The following is a 23,178-nucleotide window of genomic DNA, read 5'->3' on the forward strand; positions in this document are numbered from 1 at the left end:
ACGGAGCTGGCTGGCTGGCTGCAGCAGCAGCTGTAGCCAGCCACGCCAGCTCAGCTGCGCGCTCCTCCGCCCCAGCCGGGTGCAGAAGCCGTGAGCTGCTGCTGGGGTGGCGCACGGAGCAGCCTCCGTGCGCCGCTAGAGCAGCAGCCCGCAGCTTCTGCACTCAGCTGGGGCATGTGGCGGCGGCGGCGGCACGGGGCTGCCTGGCTGGCTACAGCTACTGCTGCAGCCAGCCACGCCAGCTCAGCTGCGCGCTCCTCCGCCCCAGCCGAGCGCAGAAGCTGTGAGCTGCGGCTGGGGCAGCGCATGGAGCAGCCTCCACGCGCTGCTCCAGCAGCAGCCCGCAGCTTCTGCGCTCGGCGGTCCGCGGGCAGCCCAGCCCCCCTGTGGTGCGTGATGACGTCTGCGACGACGTCATCACGCCTCCCGTGGGGCGCGTGCGCGCCCACCGCCGCAGGTGCTAAAACCTCTGGCGCCGGCCCTGGCAGCATGCATGTGCACAATCCAGCTCCGGGCCCTATTTCTTGGTTACATTAGAATGTGATGAAACCTGAGGAAATAATTCATATACATGGAAATACTGAAATAAATAGAACACATGTTCTTATCAGTTAAATGGATATGTTACATGTCACTGCATAAATTTTCTTTATTGATTGTACAACCAGATTTACTGATTCTGTTGAAATATGAAAGAATGTACCCAATCGGCATGCAAGATGTTTTGATTAGAATGATTTATAGCACAAAAGCAACCTTGGGTGAAGCTAGCTGGCATTATTGAACTCTAAACAGATTTATTTGCATTGCTTCATCTGAGCTATCTGAGAATCATCATACAAGTGTTTTTAATTTAAACTGTCTGATGTTCTTCTGGCAATCATACTAAAGCAAAGATTTGTTCTTCATCTTCAATCCCCTCCTATGGGATATAATTATAGTTTCAAAAAGAAGAGGTTAAAAATTAGTTATGTAATTTCATTAGAAATGTTGTTTTTACAGATCCAATAATCTGAACATTTTAGAAGGGAATATATATATGAACACTGACAGATGAAAAAGTCTAAATTTTAAAATCATGGTGGATGTTTTCTTTAATTATACATGGATATTTTACTCATTACACTCAGTGATAATTTAGCTGTTTACTCTAGTGGGAGAAGGATAAATCACGAAAGTCATGTCCTTGCTCTCACTACTCTGATTACATATAATTTGCTCTCTTCAAAAATGTATCAAGAATCTGAATCCAAACATAGCCCTTTTTAAAGCACTTCTTATTGGCTTAAGTTAACAGAAAACATTTGGAAAGTTTCCAACACTGGGTCCTTGAACATCATCTAGAATTGCAGCTTAGGGTCTGACCATAATTAGAACATACAAATATAAATCAGTGCATTTACATTTTGATTTAACATCATGCACACTTGTTTGAATGGGTGGAGAAGAGAAACCTGAGGGACATGTGACTGATTTAAGCAAAGGAATGGGAGAAATATAAGTTGAGAGGTCTTCATATAATGCTTCCTTAGTGTGAGAATTGAAAGAAATAAATGGTTTTGTGGCTAATAAAACACATTGATGGGGAATGTTGCCAAAGCAGAGGACTTTATATGGACCCATAAGATTTGAATCCATTAGTGGAGAACAGAACTATTTTTGATCAGATACATTGGGTACAAAAATAGATTTCCATGCGATTTTTATCTGATGGTCCACACTTCATATCCACATATAAAAATGTTGTGTTAAATGGGCTTTAATGAGATCATTCTGTTTATATACACACACTCATTAAAGACAATAGCTATCACCAGAGAGGTGCACCATTTGTCTATTTCAAAACAGCTGTTCTTTCAAACGTTTATGTTGTAATTTGTAGAGTGCGAAATCATGAAATTAGTTGTTCTGCTAAAAGAAATAATAACAGCTCTTGACCTGAGGGAGGGGCTGTAGTTCATGCTTTGCATGAAGAAAGTCCCGGGTTCAATTGTCAACATCAATTAAATGGATCAGGTATTAGTTGATGCGGACGACCTCTAATGGAGACCTTGAAAAGCCGCTGTAGACAGTATGGCTGGACCGCGCTAGACTAATTGGTCTGAGGCAGCCTCATTTGTTCTTTCAGACATTTTGATTCTTTTATAAGAAATTGCTTATCTTTCTTTTGCAATTACAGGTCTGGAACAAGTTCCAAAGGATCTTCCCTCTGACACTACCCTCCTGGATTTGCAGAACAATAAAATTACTGAAATCAAGGATGGAGATTTCAAGAATTTGAAAGACCTCCATGTAAGTTTTAACAAATACCCATTCAGTGTTGGTTGTTGTCTAGACATATCATAGCTGATTTAGCCTAGTGCTTTAAAAAAAAACCTAGAAATGTTTTTGATGGCATTTTAAAAAGAACCAGTATGTACATCTGAAGAAGAATGTTCAAAATAGATTCAGGTCCAGTAGCACCTTAACAACCAACTAGATTTCCAGGACATGAGCTCTTGAGAGTTAAGATTCCCTTCATCTTTAATGTGCTACTGGACCTGAAACTTGCCCTTCTACTACAGTCCAACATGGCTACACACCTGAAGCAATTAAAATGGAGTTGTTAGCATGCTGTTACAGAATTTTGCCCTCTGAATTTTTGGGTGAATTGTATTTGAATTACCTTTTAATGGTTATTTATTTATTTTTGTATGTTCTTTTTATGTATTTGATAATACTTATGTACTGTGGAAGTAGAGAAAATTGACACTTATCTTCGATTGTATGTATTATTTGAAAAAAAAATACCATTTTCAGCTAGTGGGCTCAAGGTGGTTTATTGCACATTTTTTCACATATATGTTATACCCTTCTGTAGTTCTGTTCTTTTGTTTTGTCTGCTTGTTTCCTCTCTTTTTTGGTTTGTGGTTTGTAAAGTACAACCTGCAACCCATTTAGATTCTGGTTTATAATGTAATTCAGGGATCAAGGAGTTCACTGCCCCTGTGACATTGTTCTAGTGCAAAACCTGCCAGCTGCACCTAAGAGACATTACCTCATAGGCAGTATTAACATCTCCAGTCCTTCATCTGTGTATCTTGGAAATTATGTATATTCCAGTATACCAATAAGTTGCATAGAACAGAGATTGTGGGAACACAAGAGGCATGGATGCACTTTCTATCCCATATAATGGCCTTTTCTAATGCCTGTACTTGTGCATACCAAGGTGGGGATGATAGGGAACAGAGAAAGCAGGGCTCAATTTCTGTGAGATTTCTGTAGTGATGGGCTCCCCTTGGGATCAGGTGTTGACCAACTAAGCTAATTGCTGATCAGTCAGCAAATAAATTGAATTATCCTGAACTTGATCAATTGGAAATTGTTGGAACCCCAGGGTGTTCCTGACAATGCCATGACCATGGAGTTCCAGATGTCCTAACCCCCCTCTCCACACCACCTGACCTCTATTGAGTCTACTGATCTACTGCTTGTAATCACAGCAACAACAGAAGTTGGGGGAAGGGGGGTCTTCTTTGGCTTATAATTTGAACTAAAGGACTACAATGTTTAGAGGCATCATTAGAATTTTTTGTGGAAAAATAATATTCTAGAGAAAATCAGTGCCAGTCCTGATATTGTTATTAATATGGTCCCACTTGAATTAAATGCTATCAGGTCAATATGTCCAGCATACTCAAGCATAACAGACTGACAGTGATAGACTCTGTCATAGCATATGGTCATCTGATGTCTCTGTATAATCCTAAAAAGAGTTACACCCTTCTAATCCAATTGACTTCGATGGATTTAGAAGGAAGTAACTCTGCTTAGGATTGCACTGTGAGACATCAGATGATCATGTTCTATGATAAAATGTGGACCAGATGCCGAGGCATATGCCTAGGTCATCATCACTTTCCTCTGCAAGCACCATCACTGGAGGGTATTGACCAGCTGCAGCCAAAAGATGTGTTGAGAAGGAACAGGACACAGATCAAAAAGGGTCAGAGCCTCCTGAGGCATCAAGTGGCAATCTGTGTGATCTGAGTCAGCTGCATGCACTAGAGTGACTTCTCCAGATATTAAAATGAAGTGAGCTAAGGGGAGAATTGGAGTGCATTGGCCTTCCTGGAAAGCCATACTGGGGGGGGGGTACTAAAATTCCGCCTCAGAACAATTTCATGTCTAGTTCAATTTAACTCTTGCTAGCAGCCAGCTCAGTCCAAGGTTTTTTTTCCTGTAGTACCTGTAGTGGTTGCAATAAAGTTAGCTGTCGGTTGTGTACCTTTTCTGTGACCTCCTCTTCATGTTACCAAATGAGATATTAACTTAAAGTCCTCTTAAATCAGAAGCCGGGCGGCAACACCAAAACTGAGATCAGCTCAGGGTGAAGCTACAAGTGACGAATGACACTTGAATGGCAAGTGTATTTCTCCCTGTTCACTTGCACTCCACTCAATCCACTTGCTGTTCAAGTGTCATTCGTCACTTGTAGCTTGGCCCTCAGTCACCTCTATTCTCATCCCACTAACCTTATTCAGAATTCCTATTCTATCTTGTGAGCCCAACACTAGATGCAAATAGTCAGGAGTCAATGATAGTTGAGCAGGACACCTAGCAAAGGGGACTATGGCAGCTCTGCTCCCACCTCAGACCCATGGGACTAGTTCTTGAAAGAGACAAAGGGGAGGGGGTATCACATGATAGATGAGAATGTAATTTTTTGGTTTTTGTTTTGCTTTAAGGCAAAGGTCAAACAGATTGTCTTTAAGGTGCTATTGGACCACATCTTGTTCTTTGACTGCAGCCCAACACAGCTACCCACCCACCTGAAACACATTTTTCAGGGTATACTTTGGAGGCCTGTTTGCTTGCACACATGTAACAGTTAGCCAATTATACTACATGATTGGCTTGTGATTCATATCATTTTTTTTTGCCTCAGATACTATTGACAGCTATGGTAGAAGAATTTCTGCATGCTTTTCATGTTCTATTTGGCAAAGAATAATTCCCACCCAAGGTTATATGCCCTACTTTGTGCAAAATCTGTTTCCAATCAATTACTGCAGAAGCTTGGGGGCGGGGGAGGTAGAAGAGTAGGTTTTTCCAGAGTATCCTACTGGCTTGATAAATTTTACATTATTTAAGAACAGGAAACTATTGCTGTGGTAAGAGATATACCGTAAACTGTATTTATTCATTTAAATTATGGTTATCCTGTGTCCATCAAAGCATAGTATTAGAAGTAGGTTCTGTGTTTGAATCTTGTTATTAAAGTCTCCATTTGTTCCATGTAGCTGATATTCTGTGGAAGGTAGACATGATATGCATAGTCATCTATGGCAAGCTATCACTACTGCTCACTGAGAGATCAAGAAAATTGTTATTTTTCACAGCAAATTCACAGCAAATATTCAGTCTTTAGGAACATGGATGCATGAAATTTTGATTACATTTAATGTGTTTTCCGCAGCAGCTGTAGCAGTTGTAATATTGGACACTGGTCATACAAAGCCCAATTCACTTGAGACTTGAAGGATATTGAGAAGACAGGATGCCCTCACTCTGCTGTTATTTTGGTGGTGTTTGCTCTAGAAACAGCCTCTCTAGCCTCCAATAAAGATTCCTCCATAGGGAGTAATGGACCGTTATTTTCAGAATCCACCCAAAAACCTGGAACTAAAAACAAAAGCAATGTTTTGGGACCCAGATATTGGAAATGCCGAAATAAAATAATTCTTTTTTAATGCATATTCCTATGTGCTCCTTTGCAAAATGTGCAAAATCAACAGCTGCTTATACATGTGCGTTCTCTGTGGTAGTCCCTATCTTATGAAATGGCCTGCCTGAAGAGGTCAGGAAAGTTTCTGTCTCCTGGCTTTCCAGAAACTATGCCAAACTGAATTATTCAGAAGGGTTTTTTTATACAGGTGTGTAATAGGGCTGTAATAGAGCTGTGCTGTAAGGAAGTGGTTCAGAAGGTTACTTTGGTTAAAAGGAGAGGAACTGTAGACTATTCTAGTGAATACTGTTGGTTGCTGTAAGTTAGCTCATACTGGGTAGTTTCCATATCATTCAATATGTCTGTCAAATTACTTATGTTTTGTTTCAGTGTTGTACTGGATTTCTGCTTGTTTTCAAGTTTCTGCAACCCATATCCTAGTTTATTGTTTACTGAATGTCCTAGGCATTAATCATATTGATTTACGCTGTATAATCCACCTTGAGTCTCAGTGAGAAAAGCAAACTATAAATAATGTAAAGAAATAAAAATAAATGCTGGGTTGACCCACAGATTATGTCAGCGATTCTTAGTCTTTAGTCCACTATATCTCACATAGAGGTAGGCACTAACTGCGAGAAAACTGAACTGTGAGGTTCATGGTTTGTGGCATTTTCATGAACCAGGAACCACGAACTTCCACAAACTGGGGCAAATTCATGAACCAGTTGGTTCATGGGGTTTAAATGCCCATTTCTGGCACTTAGCAGCGGCAGGGAAAGGGGCATTTAAACCCCTGGATTAGCTGCTTGTTGAGGAGATCCATGACAAGCATCTGATCATTTAAACAGTGGGGCTGTTTAAATGGCCACTTCCAGCGGCAGGAAAATGGCCATTTCAGGGCTTTTTTCAGCCAGAACACAGTGGAATGGAGTTCCAGAACCTCTTGAAAATGGTCACATGGCTGGTGGCCCCACCCCTGATCTCCAGACAGAGGGGAGTTTAGATTGCCCTCCACGCTGCCGAGCAGCGCAGAGGGCAATCTAAACTCCCCTCTGTCTGGAGATCAGGGGGTGGGGCCACCAGTCATGTGACCATTTTCTCTGAGGGCAACCCACTGAGTTCCACCACCTCTTTTCCCAGAAAAAAAGCCCTGGGCCATTAAAAGCCCTGGGCCATTTCCCCCTCCCCTACCATGTCCTCTTTCCCTTCCCTGCTCCCATAGCCTCTCTCTCAATTTTCCTGCTTCCTTCCCTCATTCCCACTGTCCTTTGCCCCCTGTTCATATTTTCCCTGCCCCAGTAGCCTCTCTCCTGTGGCCCAGTGCATGGTTCCAGCTAAGCTAGGCCCAATTCCATAGTGATGTACTTGCAAGTACTTTTGGGGATAGGGATACTACACATTTACCTGTATCCCCTTCCTCACACTATTCCCTCTTTCCCTCCTCTTGGCAGCCTCCACATGCTCACCTTTCCCTATGTCCTTCTTCCCTTCATACCCACTAAACTACTTACCTTTTATCTACCCTCATCTTCAGCTATATTTATTAATTTACTTCATTCATATACTCCCTTTCTCTGCAATGGGGACCCAAAGCAGCTTAGAACATGCCCCTTGCCTTCATAATATCCTCACAACAACTCTGAGGGCCAAGCTACAAGTGACAAATGACACTTGAACAGCAAGTGGATTGAGTGGAGGGCAAGTGAACACGGAGAAATACACTTGCTGTTCAAGTGTCCTTCGTCACTTGTAGCTTGGCCCTGAGAGGTAGGTTAGGTTGAGAATGTGTGACTAGATCAAAATTACCCAGTGAGCTTCCACAGCAGAGTGGGGATTCGAACCTGGATCTCCCAGATCCAACTGTGAAACTCTAACCCCTACACTGCACTGGCTTTTGTGGAGGGAGGATTGCTGAAGAGTAGCATGCAGCCAGGCCTGAGGGATTCATGCAAATCTTGTGGTATCAAATTGTCTGGTGGTTGCTTCTGGGCTTGACCCCAATGATTCCTCCCTCAAAGATCAAAATTACCCTGGAAAGAGCCCTGCCTCCTCCTCATGCCTTTCCCTGACAGAAACCTAGCCTGGAATGCTGGATAATTGGTTATGGTTGCCTAGCAACAGCCACTGAGGACATCTTATTAAACCTACAGGTGATTTAAAAACCTTTAAAAAAAAGATTTCAGATTTTTCTGCAAACTTGGGGTATTTTTCAGTTGTGTGAGGAGATCTATCTTGTCCATTCTTGGCTCAGTTGCTGGATCTGGGTACCTACAGATATGAGCCACTTGAGTATATAAGATAAGCAAGAATTTACAAATGCTGATGCATCATGTCTTACTGAGATGGGATGCTAACTAAGCCACTGCATGCAATACCAACAGATTCTTTGTGAATATTGTTAAAATATTTTACATTTGTTACTTTCAGAGAAGGAAAAAAATCTAAAAAAATAATGTAAAGTTTGCACGTATACTTGGTAATCACACTATTCAAGACAGAAGTTAAGATGATCAATTAAGAGTTCAAAACTCAGTCCAGCAAGGATGTTAATCTAAACTAGAGATTCCAGCTCACACACAGAGAACTACATAATTATTTCAATGTAATCGTAATTGAATATTGTAATGCAAGCCTACTATTTCAGATAAAACATTGGAACGATATTCAAGAATATTGTGTCCAGAAATGGGGAAAAAGTGATAAAATCTCCTGATTAAATAATAATATCCATTACTTGTAGTGAAAGGTATAAAACTTCAATCAAAATGGCCAAGATTTTTTGTAATGCAGAATGTAAAGAAGAAACTACCTTGTCTTTGGAGTAAGGTTGGACATACAGGTTGGTGGGGGAAATCAAAATTGGGATTGTTCTTTTCCCAAATGAAAGCACCTATACAACAAGGACCAGTAACTTGCCAGCAATGCCTCAGGATGATGCTGAGTGAGATGGATTTGGAATAATTTTCTGTCCCCTCCCCATTTCCATATCATGTGCACGTGAATCTGCATTGTACTGTAATGGCATTGCCACTGATGTGGCAAGGTCAGTATTGTCTACTCTTGGCTGGCAATGGCTTTGCTGTCTCAAGCAGAGGTCATTCACATCACCTACAAAGTGATCGCTTTAGCGGGCAATACCAAGGCTTGAACTTGGCACCACCTGCATACAAAGAAGATGCAGATGCTCTACCACTGAGCTATGCCCCCACTGCCATCATAACTTCAAATCAGCCTCTTCAGAAATGTGTGTGCTGGGGGTATATTTTAGAGAAATCAAAGTATACTGGAAAGTGCTGCAGTCTTTCCAGCTGCACTCATCCTGAATGAACTAGTAAGAGTAAAACTGGAAAAAGAGGTTGGGGATCACTATTCAAGTATTCTGCTGTTTCCAGATTATACAGTATTGTATAGTTGTCCAGCAGCCATTCACCCTGCAAGATCTACTCTGAAATTCACAGTAATTGGAAAAAGAGAAGTCTAGAGATGTGTATGTTTGTGTGTGGTATGTTTGCCGAACAGGGCAGGAAGAATTTGGCAGCCTATGTCTATATTGGGATGTAAAACATATGGAGAAAAATATTAATAATTTTCAAGGCCTGGAACTCCATTTGACTGGCTATTGGTTTGTTTCAGGGGTAATTCTAGTCTTTCTTTTATTTGGGAGAGTGAAATGTACACTCACAATTTCTAAATCCACTCTGAATGTTTTTGAGACAGGCTTCCTGCTGATGCTGAACTATGCATGACCTCATCCTCTCACAAATCCGTTCACTGCTGGCTAGCATGCAAAACTGAAACCATCCCCATCTATCCTATACACAGAGGAGCCATCTGCAAAGCATACCTCTTGTTTTACTGATGATGTACAGGAAATCAGATACACCAGGGAGAAAACACACCACACATTTAGCTGCTCAAAATAATAGCTTCTTCTTTTTTGCTGCTTCTTCAAGCTTTCCATCCAGAAATGGCTGTCACTGCAGCTGTTTATGTATTTTTTGGTATTGTTAAATTCCCCTCCCCCCCTCTTGCTTGTTTTAAAGATAGCTTGCAGAAGTTTAATTATGAAAGGATTTAGAATAGTTAGATATCAAAACACAGGGATATGAGCCATCTGTTTTTTCCATCCTTGCAAATACGATGATGCAGTCAGTGACGAAAATGCTCTACAGCTGTGCTTTACTAGTAGAAATAATAAATAAAAGTTTGAGTCACAAATAATTAGAGTTTTTCAAGCATCTTGAAACACTTTTCAAACATAAGTGCATTTAACCTCAACATAATGATGCAGGTAGACAGGAAGAAAAGATTAAGTTTCATATAATACAGCAAGTTCACAGGGAATCCCTAGTGCCCTAAACAGTCATAAACTCCCTTGGAGGCAATAGACAAGTTAAAGTCTTTTGTGCTTCAGTCCCCTAATTTCAAGTCATGTTAATAAACTCTATATTCCATTTGGGTTAAAACAACACCATGAACATCATATGCTCCAGGAAGAGTTAGCAGGGTCATAGCGAAATGAAAATTAGTATCCCTGTTGCTTAAGAACACAAGAAGAGCCCTGCTGGATTGTACCCATTGTTCATCAAGTCCAGCAGTCTGTTTTACGCAATGACCAAACAGTTGCTCTGGAGGATCAATAAACAGAACATGGAGGCTAAGGCCTTCCCCGATGTTTCCTCTTAGCACTGGTACTCAGAAGTTTGCTTCCTCTGAATATTATTTATTTGTTTATTTGAAAAATTTCTACACCACCTTTCCATAGAACATGCCCGAGATGGATATTGAGGTTCTCTTTGGTCACCAGTACCCAGTGAAAGACCAGTCCTCCATTAATCGGTCTAACTCTCTCTTAGTGGCCATCACTACTTCTACTGAATTCCAACATTTAATTATTCCTTGAGTAAAAAAGTATTTCTTTTTATCTGTTCTGAATCTACTGCTCATCAATTTCGTTGGGTACTCCAGAGTTCTAGTATTATGGGAGAGGGAGAAAAATTCATTGTATCCACTTTCTCCATTACATGCATAATTTTATAAGCATCATTCACATCTCCTCCTTTAGCCATATTTTTTTCTAAACAGAAGAATCCTAACCTAATTACTAACTGATTAAGCACAAAGGAGAAGGATGTGTGTTTGTAAGAAAAAAATCTTGCTTTGAGTATTGCTGGTTTCCCAGTAGCTGCCCATCTCAGCACAACTGCTTCTTCTCCTCAGCTCCTAGACAAAAACCACCACCAGCAGCCTTCTTCCCTCCCTCAGGGCGTAACCAGATGTGCCACTTTCTACATGTGCATCTATAAGTAACTCAAAAGAGTTCCCCATCTGTTTATGACCACTGGATATTTTATTGACTGATTTTTCTGTATTTATAGCCCATCTTTCTCATTGAGACTCAAAGTGGATTACGCAGTGCAATCAATATGATGACTAATAAGCAATGTACTAGGACTATGGTTTGAGAAATCTGAACACAGAATATCAGACATGACACAGAATGTAGACACAATGTGCTTATATATACTTTTGGACAGATTAATGCTACACTCAGAGTGGTGAACAAAGTCAGTGTTATTATTATTCTCACAATACAGCTGGAGGGCTTGGGCTGAGAGGAGTGGCTTACCCAAGGCCACCTGCAGAGTTCATGGCAGTAGTGGGAGTTGAACTAGCAGCCCAGCCACTTAACCTCTAGCTACAGCAGAATGCACATTTAAGGCCAGTTATTGATCTTGTCTATTGGCATGGCGGCATCCGCAGAAGACCCAACAGATGAGTAAAGCTTCCATGGTAGAACATAGGATGAGATGTGATTCTGTTGATATGAAGATCTAAGGTCAAGCAGGGCTTTGTACATGACAGCCAATACTTTGAATTGAACTCGGTAACTGATGAGCAGCCAATGGAATTGCTGCAGATTTGGTGTTATATGCATGTTCATAATAACTAAGCTGCAGCATTCTGTACCAACTGGAGTCTCTGAGGTGCTTCAAGGACAGACCCATGTAGAGTACATTACAATAGTCTCATCTTGATATTACTATGGAATGGATCCAGGTGGCTAGATTAGATGAATCAAGGTAAGGAAGCCATCTTCCAGTCCTGAAAAAGTTAGAAGAGTTTCCTGGGGCTGCATTAACTTGCTTTTCCACAAGCAGTGCTGGGTCCAGTATAACCCTTAGGCTCTTAACTAAGTCTGCAAGGTTCAGCTGAACTCCACAGAAAGTAGGAAGTACAATGTCCTTCAAGGCCTTACACTTTTCAAATAGCATTGCTGATTACAACTGCTCTTCAACAGCACCCTTTTAGACTCGCCCATAAGTCCAAAGCACATCCACTGATACCAGCTTTTGCCTCCAAACATCTCAACAAGATGGCATGGTGCACTGTATCAAAGGCTGCAGATAAGTCCAGCAGCAGCAACAAAGGAGCACAGCCTTTGTCTACCTTCAGGCAGAGATCATCAACTATACGTTGTCTTTGTTCCATAGCATGGTTTGAAACCAGACTGAAGAGCATTCAGAGCAGAAGAGTTAACCAAAAAGACTGGACATTGGTCTGCCCAGTGAGACGTTGGTCTCTCGATCACCTTGCCTAGAAAGGGCAAATCAGAGATTGGGCAATAATTAGCCATATCATATTTCTGTAATGATGGTTGTTTAAGTTGTGGGTGGATACCACCTCTTTGAGTTGCCAAGAGAATGCTCCTTCAGTCAGTGACTTATTTATGATGGACCCCAAGGGCTCATTAATGTGATCCTGACATGATATCAACAGCCAGGATGGATAAGGATTCATTCCAGAGCACGACTGGTGCCCTTCATAAGATCTTGTCAACATCCATCGTAATAACTGGGTTGGAATGGTTCATAAATGGACCAGGCAATGCATAAAACATATCTTCTGTTTGAACTGTTGCAACCTGCAACCAAATAAGAATGTATTGAAGAGATTTTATTAGCAAAAGCCTTTACAAAATCATCATAACTGATTTCTCATTCTTGAGACAATAAAGGCTCAGATTTAGGAGTCAGCAGAAACTGAGATATCTTAAACAGTTAAGATTGTCATGAACTAGCTGACAAAATGGTAGCAGAGAAATAACATTTCTTTGCCACTATCATCATTGATTCATTGATCTTCCAATGAATTCTGTAGCACACTTTCTCAGATTAAGCATAAGGTTTCTACCAGCATCATTCTAGATGCCTACAAGTCCTCTTCAAGTCACCCAGCTCTGTGGTAAACCATGGGACTGGGTTCCACTCTAAAGAAAGAGAGGTTGATCACAAGTTCACTTACTGATAGCTTTTAGGAGCTTCATGTTCTGAGCTTCCAACACAGCCTCAACAGATTATTCATTTGGGGTTATAAACCCCTCAAAATACTACGGAATCCAGTGGGAACCAAAAGTCTCCACAGGCGTACCAAATCTGGTACAGAGGGAAAACCCTTTAACATTGACAAGGATAAAAAGGAAGCACTATTTGCCACTTTGAAAATGCCATTGTGATGTAAGAGGAGAAGAGGTGGAAGAAAGGAAGGAAGGAAATGGGGGGTCACCCTTCCCTAGTCTTCCTTTGCTTCACTCCTCTCCTCTCTTGCTTGCTGTGCTATAGATGGTAAAATCAGTTCATTCTTCTTCCTTTCCTTTCCATTCTCCCAAATGGGATTTGCCAAGTTGCCCCAATTCTTACTTTCCACCCCCCCATCCCCTAACCCTGTTGAATAACCTGTAAATGTATATGTGAAAAGTGCCAGGCCTGGTGCCTCAGCCCTAAGTCTGGTTAGACCCACAGCCACTGAGGAAGACCAGAACATGCAACCACCAAGTTCCCACTAAGAACTTCTTGCTCCCTTTCAGGAGTCTGCTTTAATTTTGGGAAGAGCTCTGCTTCTTCTGTGGATGAAAAGAACGGAAGAGGGACTTGGAATGGATTTGTGGAGGGAAAGGAGGGAGTGTGGTTTGTGAGTTTTAAGGACTGGTACTGAGAAGAGATTCTTGGTGTGTGCCCTTGTACTAGAGGTAGTCCTGGAAATGAGCACAGAATAAAAAAAATGGGTGGCAGAGAAGGAGAGGGTCTTGGGGGAAAAGAGCTGTTTGAAAAGGCTGGTTGGACATCAGGAAGGGGCAATATTTTTAAAGGTGGTAGCGTAAGTCTGTGCCCTGAATCCTATACAAAGAGATTGGTATGTAGGCTATAGTTTGGGATAGGTCCCCCCCCCATTTTACACACAAACAATTTGTGTGGGAATTTGTGGTTGGATTTTTTGTGTGTGTTGTTTGGCTGAAAGACAATTTTTTATTAATTCTGAATGCAAAATACATCCCAGCTGCTTGTGATCTTTGTGTGTTAGATTTAACAGATCCCTCAAACACACATCTGTGCTGAATAAACCACACAGGGCATTTTCCCTGCATGTGGATGTTCATTACTGTGCTCATGTGGTGTCATGTATTAAAGTATGTTATGAAAATCCATACTGTAGGTACACTGTTGTCCAATTTAAATATGACACTGGAAGCTGGCCTGAGTAGCATTCTAATCCCAGTCATCATGTTTAAACAGGTGCCTCACCTGTTAGGCATAGCTCAGCAGCATTCCGTGCCCTGAGTGGCCACCAAATTGACATGCTAATATTACATACATTATGGCCAAGGCCCCAACTTAAAAGTCAAGCTGAAAATGAAGAATGCCAAATGAGTATACAAAAGTGGAGTGGTGCACACATATGCATGTCTGCTGTACAACTTGGCCTGTGAGTACATGTCAGGTAGCATGAACATGGATTGCTCATACCAGTTCCAGTTTTGCCAGTGCCATTCTACCTTGGTTTCAACAGAAACACAATCCCTTGCCTTACGAAAACGGGCAACTATGTTGCTTGAAGGAAAGAGGGGCATAATCAATACGTTGATGGCCAAAGACAAAGTGTAGAAGAAGAAAATGATAACACAGCCTATGAATAGGACTTCAGTGGTGTTGTCTTGAGTGGAGTGGAATGAATAAAAAAGAGAAATCTCAGGTTGTGGGAGCCACATATCTCTGGGATAAAAATGTAAGGACTCTTGAAAATGTACATTTGATTGTGTTCCTGCTTGTTCACTTTCCTTTGACCTAAGTATCTGATACAGATTTCATCACAACCAGAATTTTGAGGTCAGGGACCATGAATATATTTTAATTGTGTATGTGGTGTATTTAATGGTTGTTTTTAATTGTTTTATATCATTTATTATAAAATCACATTTTAATGTTTTTAATTGTTTGCAGCATTGGGTACCTTATGCTGAGTGTAAAGGCAGAACAAAATTTGATAAATAAATAAATACCTAAGAAGAAGAAAAGAGAGAGGTTGAAAAATAAGGTCTCAAACTACCCTGTTTTACTGGGCTGAATGACTGTGAGCAGGGGTCTTCCTGGTTGGCAGAGAGCTGAGGACAGGGAGCCTGGGCTATCCTCTTCTCAGTCTGCCAGGTACACTGTGAAGTACTGTGAGCATGGAAAAACTTCAAGATCTAAGCAAGACAGTCAAACAAATTTATGATGAAATATCCATTGTAGAAACTTAGTGACTTGGCCACATCAAAGGCAACATGTAAATCGGTAAAAACAAGCAGGGACCCACTGGGACTCCCACTATTTCTTCTTTCCCTTTCCTGAAAGCCTCCATAGCGTCTCCTCTTTCTCTCCTTCTTTCTCTCCCTCCCTCCCTGCCTCCCTCCAACCAACCTACTTTTATCTGCCCTCCTCCAGTCTTCAGCTTTTCCTCCTATCCTCCCTCTGGCAGCTTCTACCCAGGAAAACTATGACCCAGTTGTATGGTTTACAGAACCAAAAACTGTTGAGTGAGCAGGTCCAACAATGTGCAAATGGAGAAACCAAAGTACAAGTATACTTTAATAATAATAACAACAATAATATATTCAACAGTGAGCAACACAACACAATAAAAATAATTTCTCCAGTGCTAGATAGCCAATAAACTGATGCATGCAATAAATATATGGATGTAAGCAATATGACAAGGATTTATCACTTAACTAGTTCCTCAAGAACAACCAAGATTTTTAATGAAATATAAGATGTTTGCATAGAACGTGCCTGATTTCATTTGAATTAATTCACAGTGATATTAATACAATATTTTACTTTTCTGTTTCCTGCTTTACAGGCACTGATCCTTGTGAATAACAAAATCAGCAAAATCAGTCCTAACGCTTTTGTTCCACTGAAGAAACTAGAAAGACTTTACCTTTCCAAGAACAATTTAAAGGAGCTTCCAGAAAATATGCCCAAAACCTTGCAGGAGCTTCGGGCACATGAGAATGAAATCAACAAACTAAAGAAATCTGTCTTCAATGGGCTGAACAATGTGATTGTTGCAGGTATGCATCACAGCTGATAAAGTTTATAAGAGGCTTGTGTTAAAATGTAAACAGTTTAATATGATAAAGTCCAGCTCTGGCAGGTGTAGACACTCTTAGGAGATCATGCTATAATAGGTGGCTGCATGCACAAAAAGTGAGGAAGCCTAACTGGGGATATCTGACTGTGATACAGTTCATTCAGGGGTCAGTAAGGTGTTAAAATACTGATACACAGAAACAGACAAGTACTTTCCCATACATATTTCTTCTATGTGTTGTATTGGGCCAGGGCTGTTGCTCAGTGGAAGAGCCTCTGCTTTGTATGCAGAAAGCCCCAGGTTCAATCCCTGGTCTTTCCAGTTAAAAGAACCAGTCAGTAGGTGATGTGAAAAACTACTGCCTGAGACCCTGGAGAGCTGCTGCCAGACTGAGAAGACAAGGCTGACCTTGGTGGACTGATGGTCTGTTTCACTATAAAGCCGCTTTATGTGTGTTCATGTGATTTCTTTCCCCCACTTTGTTTTTTTCCTGATAAGACTCAACATAGAAAAGGAGGACGCAGGAAGAAAAAAAATCAAAAAGAAATTAAATAAATGTTAAATTCATAGTATTTCATTCCATTTCTTATGTATCCTCCAACTTCACATATTTTTCAATGGGGTGTATTTCACAGAATACTAAAAAAAGAGAGAATGCAACCAAGTAGAGGAAAACTACTACGGATTTCTACAGTCTGTATATTACTGACAGTGCAATCCTAAGAAGAGCTGACTTCAGTGGACTTCAGAAGAGTGTAACTTTTATAGTAGCATCCATAAGCCAGTTAAACCTTTCCAAGTCCATTGAAATCCATGGGCTTACAAGGATGTAACTATGCTTAGGACACTACCATTGCCAACCTAACCCATATCAGAATTACTATAGGTTCTCTTTAACCCAAAGCTAAAAAATATTTGCAAAGTACAGTGAAATTGACTGAATTGGGGAGAAATAATAATTTGGTATTTTAACAAATGATAGTGCTATGACTACACAGTTCATTCAGTTTTTCATTACAGAACTAGGCACCAACCCGCTAAAGAGCTCAGGTATAGAAAACGGAGCCTTTCAGGGGATGAAGAAACTCTCCTACATCCGTATTTCAGATACCAACATAACTTCTGTCCCTAAAGGTAAGAAGACTATATGAAGCATCACTATCTTACATGTATCAGTTTCTTGGAACAAATTATTACTTTACTTTTAGACTTTTACTTTTAGACAGTACAACCTTGACCTTAATAGTAAATATATGCCCTGAGGGAATAGTATGTGTGTATGTAAACAGCTGAATTTTCCAGCAAGGAAGAGGAACAAAATAAATAAAATAAATGTATTTAAATACATATTTAAATATTCATTTTAAAGCTGTTTATATATGTCTGATATACATGTCATAATTTTCTTTTGCATTGTTTCTAATATTTGTGATCCTATCCTATTGCATTGTCTGCTGGCTAGCTCATGCTATTTGATAGCATTCTCTTACACCATGTAATCCATTTGAGTGTCAGCAAGGAAGGCAGGCAATAAATAAATAATAAATATAGTAAATAAATAAATATACACATTAATAAAAATTAATCTCAGGGCCAAGCTACACATGACGAATGACACTTGAACAGCAAGTGTATTTCTCCCTGTTCACTTGCCCTCCACTCAATCCACTTGCCGTTCAAGTGTCATTCGTCATGTGTAGCTTGGCCCTCAGTGTTATAATGCAGTAGTCCAATATATTGTCAATGGAAAAGTCAACTGGGCTTATTTTCTGATCCCAGGGCCGTATTAAGTTTTCAAAAGGACAGAGAGAAGGCATTGCAAAGTAGTTCATGGGTTAAATTTATGCCAATACTATATCAAACTTTACAATAGCAGTGACCGTTATATAGATGCATTGCTGACATGTATAGTTAAGATAGCACAAATCAACTGTGTAGTTCTTCTAAACCAAGATATAAGCCTAGTGCCAATGCAAAACATATTTATTAGGACTAGTGTTTCTTTCTCATATGTGACAAAATGTTTCCATTGCAATGTTTTCTTGCAGGTCTTCCCCCATCTCTGACAGAACTTCATCTTGATGGCAACAAAATCAGCAAGATTGATGCAGAGAGTCTAAATGGACTCAACAATTTGGCTAAGTAATGGTGGCTTTATATAACTTCGCAATACTATGTAAAACAAGTGGGGGACCCACAAGAGCATGCAGGGTGTATTTCATTTTCTCTCCCCCATTATTACACTTGCATAAGACACTTCGTTTCCCCGTGTATCCCCCTCTCCCACGACTTCCTCTTTCCTTCCTACTGGCAACCACCTCTCCCTGCTTTCTTCTTGCCTTCACACCCACCAACGAACCTACCTTTTATCTGCTCCCCATCTTCAGCTTATTATTTATTTATAATATTTATACCCCAGCTTTCTCCTCAGTGGGAACCCAAAGCAGCTTACAGCACACAGTGAGCTTCTGTAGCAGACTAGGGATTTGAACCTGGTTTTTTCGCCTACAGTTCTAACACTACACTATACTGGCTGCTGTTGAACAGTAGCAAGCAGCCAGGCCTGGGTGAGTCATGTAATTTGTGTGGTAGCAAGTTGCCCAGTGAGTTGGCCTGGATGAGTCCTCCCTCAAAAGCCAAAACAGCTCTGGAAAGGGGAGCGAGCTTCCTCCATGTATTGCTGTTCCCTCCTCCTCTTCTCCTCCCCACCCTTTATGCAGCTAGATATCTTTTTTTTCAGTCCATTTCTCCCGAACAGTCCAAGAAAATACCAAACTGTTCGGGTGAAAACTGGATGCCTGGCACCCTACTAGACTATATAACTAGAATGGAAGTAAAGGAAGAAAAATATTAATTGTTTTTTCAACTCAAACATGGAGTTCTTTTGTGGGATGGAGCTGAGTAGGATATCAAAGAGGAGTACCCACTTCAGTGATGAAGCAAATCTGGATCACAATCCTGTGTATATAATTAGTACCCTGAGCCTGAATATAAAATTACTTACCATTACTCAATTATTTTTGTTCTAAATGATTCCAATACCACTGAAAGCTGGCTTGAAAACTGAGAGACTTGACGCTTCCACTCCTGGTCAGGTTTCTATTCTGTGCCTCCTTTTGAAATAGTAATAGTAAATTTCTTGGTTCTTGAAAACAGCTTCAGAAAAATGTGCAAATGAAGATTTTCAGAGCTCCTTCCAATTCATTTTCAGAATAAGGAGGATTAAATTGGTCACAGGGAAGAGCTGTAATGGACCTGAGATGCCTATGTTTTGGATATAGCATCTTGTGCATTATCATGACATGTTTTTATAGCATAGATACAGAATACAAATAACACAGACTAAATACATCAAGAGAAATTACACAAATTATAAGAAGTTAAAGTTTGTTTCATAGATTCGTAAGAACAAACAGTTGGCTATCGGAAAAGTTACTTGAACACAGTTTGTGCAATGTATTTTTTCCTTGTAGACTTGGCCTCGGCTTCAACAGCATCTCTGGTGTGGATAACGGCTCCCTAGCTAATGTGCCTCATTTGAGAGAGCTCCATTTAAACAACAATGAGCTTTCCAAAGTACCAGGTGGGCTTGGAGAGCACAAATACATACAGGTAAAGTAAAACATATTATCTCATATTATTATTTCAGTCACACATAACATACACTACTAGTAGTTATACAAAGATTTTAAGGAAGTTTAATAGGGCAATAAACTGTATTTTTTCAGTTTGCTAACATGCACATACACATGCAGTGTATCGCTTCCATTATACTGTGAAACAATTGTTTGGGGGGGGGGGTGGAAGCAGCAGAAGACGGTACAGCCTTCTTATTAAAATTTTAAAAAGGAAAAAATATTCCATTTCTCATATTTAATATACATTGCTTAGATAGTAGTCTTGAAATTATTATTAAAAGACATTTTAAATAGTAAGAAATTTTATATTTTGTTGTAGGTGTATTAGAAAAAAAAACTCTCTTATCAGTAATTTTGACCCAGTGGCTCCAATGAGCATAAAGAACCCCATGAGAACATCCCCTGCTTCATTCTTCTCACTTTCAGTAAATATTGCACAGGAGTGAAGGAAAAAATATTTCTCAATGAACAAAAGAATGGGGTCATTGCCAAGTTACTCAGAAATCTATGTTTCAGATTTTGATTTAATTTGTAATGCCATCCCCAGCTTTCAACTGAGTGAGAGAGGGATGGGATTTGCAGGCAGCCCAGGGGACAGGGAGCTGTGCCAGCACCGAGGACTAGAGAATGAGGGGTTACAGGCCTCTTTGTCCGTGTGCCATCAAAAAACTTGGCCCTTGTTTATCCCAACCAATGGTTCCAGCTCCTCTTGTTCCATGCCTACCTGAAATCTCACCTTTGCAAAGACAGCAGGTTATCAAGTATTTTAGCAAGGCACTTTAATGGTGTGTGGAATACTGTAGTTTCATTGAGGAAGAATAAAAAGATACTGGAAGTTCTGTTTCCTGATCTTTCTGCAGAATCACATGGTTGTGTGACAGGAGTGAGTGACATAAAGAGGGAAGACTGGGAACTGATCTTTTGCTGTGTGGACAGAGTGTAGCTGAGTGTGTGTTTTTGGCACAAACATTTGGAAATCCATGTACAAAAACAACCATAAATATTTCCTGCAAGTTTACTGCCATATAATAGCTCAATTGCCTGACATGTATAATGTTTATAATTTTCAGGTGGTCTACCTTCATAACAACAAAATCGCTGCCGTTGGTCCCAATGATTTTTGCCCTCCAGGATACAACACTAAAAAGGTTTCTTATTCAGGAGTGAGTCTGTTCAGTAACCCTGTGCAGTACTGGGAAATCCAACCATCCACTTTCCGATGTATCTATGAACGATCTGCAATACAAATTGGAAATTACAAATAGATGCACAGATGCATTTCAGCTATGAATACCTGTTACCTGTTAAAATTGTTGCAAATGCAAACCATTAAAGCCAAATACTGGAAACTTAACTGCAGAGTGGATATCATTATATATGTAAAAGACATATCAATCCAAAACAATAATGCCTAATGTACTTTCTGTTCACTTCATTGCCCTTGTGTGGCATAATTCTGTGGTATCTCTCAGTTAATTGAGTGCAATTGATTTCAGTCGTTTACTTTGTATGGCATTTGGGGTAAATATTTTTCAAGCTTTTCATATAATTAAAAAATTATTTAGGTAATAGTATTTTACAGCAGCAGAAATTAAAATGAGATGAAATATTCAGTATTCTGTAAGAAAAACTCTTGGGTAAACATAATCCAAACTTTAACCAAACTTCATAAATCTAATAGGATCTTCTACAAGTTAAAAGTCTGACTGTTCTAGTGCACTTATATGGCATAAACAATATCAAAATGTTGTTTTGACAGTAATCTCTTAATATATACACATTTTCTTTTCTGAGTAATTTTTAAACATTTTCCCTGATTATTCTATGAAAGGTTAGCAAAATGTTGTACTGAACAAAATAATACTAAAGAGTCACATTAGTATTGTAACCCTGGATGCTTCAATTTTTGCATTACAACAGCTCATTTCTAGAGGAATAATTTGTTTCTGTTCTAACATGATTAGCCCAAGCTAGCCCAATCTTGCCAAATGTTGGAAGCTAAGCAGGACTAGCCATGGTTGGTACTTGGATGGGAGCCCACCAAGGAAGTCCAGGGTTGCTTCATTGAGGCAGGCAATTGGAAACCACTTTTGAATGTCTCTTGCCTTTGGAAACCCTATGGGGTTACCATAAATCAGCTGTGGCTTGATGGGACTTTCCATCACCAACTTTTCCTCTCTTTGGTTATATGACCATGTATTTGGATCATAATCCACTGAGCCACATTCCCATTCCATTTCTATTCGTTCAATAGGATCTGCATAGGAATCCACTCAATGGAGTATGCCTGGTGATCTATAGGCATGAGTAAATTAAGTAGGAATTAGCCTTCTGCATTAATATGTTGCCCTTAAGTTCAAAAACAAACATTCATCTATTCTTTTTGTGGCATTTGAGTTTTAACAATATTTTCAAATACAGTGCAGGCATACACCATTTACTTGTTTAGCCATACACATAAACCAATATGCCAGGAGACAGGGAAACATCAACTTGCCAGACTTCAAAAAGCATAGTTTAGAAGCAATCGCTCTTGTGAAAGTCATCTGGAATCAATACTCATATATATATATATATATATCCCTATTACTGACTTCAGTTAGTAGTGAGCACGGAGCATATCAAAAGATGGCTGTACATTTCTAGGATCACTACAAAATTAATTGTATACTTTTTTCACGTCACACTTTAAAAAATCTGGATACCTCGTAACTGTCCACAATACAATCTTTTCAATGTATGTATATGTTTTTATATTAAACAATACTAGCAAACTCTGAAATCTTGGTGTGTGTTATGCTATGTCAGCATAGTTTCGGAAAGGTAACATATTAAATAAAACAGCAAATTTTAGGGAAAAAATGTTCACTGTATAGTGATTAGTATAGTACTAAAGCACATCTGGAGGGGAAAAAATCATTGTGAGGGATCCTGAATAGCTACAATTTCATATTTGTTCTCATTAGAAAAGTCAATAATGTTAGGAAAAGTTGAAGGCATTAGGAAAAGAGGGCTACCCAACATGAGATGGCTTGACCCAATAGCCACATCTTCCAGTTTGCAAGATCTGAGCAAGTCTCCTAATGATAGGACGTTCTGAAGGTCTTTCATTCATAGGGTAACCATAAGTCGGAAGTAACTTGATGGCACATAACATACACACATAATTTGTTACATGTTTTGATCATACAGACCCTGTTGGGTCACATGAGAAGTGAGGTATTTCTCTTGATCTGCACTCATAAGCTTCATTGTATGTTTCAACAGAACAAAAATAGTTTTAGAAACCAACTCAGAAAATATGCCAAACACTTCTCTTCATTGAGAATCTTGCTGTGGAGACTAGCCATCAGTTTCTGAGCAGAAAACTCAGCCTGCACACTAGGAATGTAAAATGACGGCCTGACCCCCCAG

General features: G+C 39.9%; 1 protein-coding gene across 1 annotated transcript in view; it reads left to right on the forward strand.

The window, feature by feature from the left end:
• DCN (decorin) overlaps nt 1–22,546 on the forward strand; it is a 43,451-nt gene extending 20,905 nt beyond the window's left edge. The window contains exons 3-8 of the mRNA XM_054988234.1: nt 2,180–2,292; nt 15,893–16,106; nt 17,147–17,260; nt 18,175–18,268; nt 19,600–19,738; nt 20,835–22,546. Coding sequence (XP_054844209.1) covers nt 2,180–2,292; nt 15,893–16,106; nt 17,147–17,260; nt 18,175–18,268; nt 19,600–19,738; nt 20,835–21,029 — 869 coding nt within the window. The 3' untranslated portion in view covers nt 21,030–22,546. The remainder of the gene's footprint in view (nt 1–2,179; nt 2,293–15,892; nt 16,107–17,146; nt 17,261–18,174; nt 18,269–19,599; nt 19,739–20,834) is intronic.
• Nucleotides 22,547–23,178: the final 632 nt, after the last annotated feature.

The sequence above is a fragment of the Eublepharis macularius genome, chromosome 9, assembly GCF_028583425.1.
Source record: "Eublepharis macularius isolate TG4126 chromosome 9, MPM_Emac_v1.0, whole genome shotgun sequence".
Lineage (NCBI taxonomy): Eukaryota > Metazoa > Chordata > Lepidosauria > Squamata > Eublepharidae > Eublepharis > Eublepharis macularius.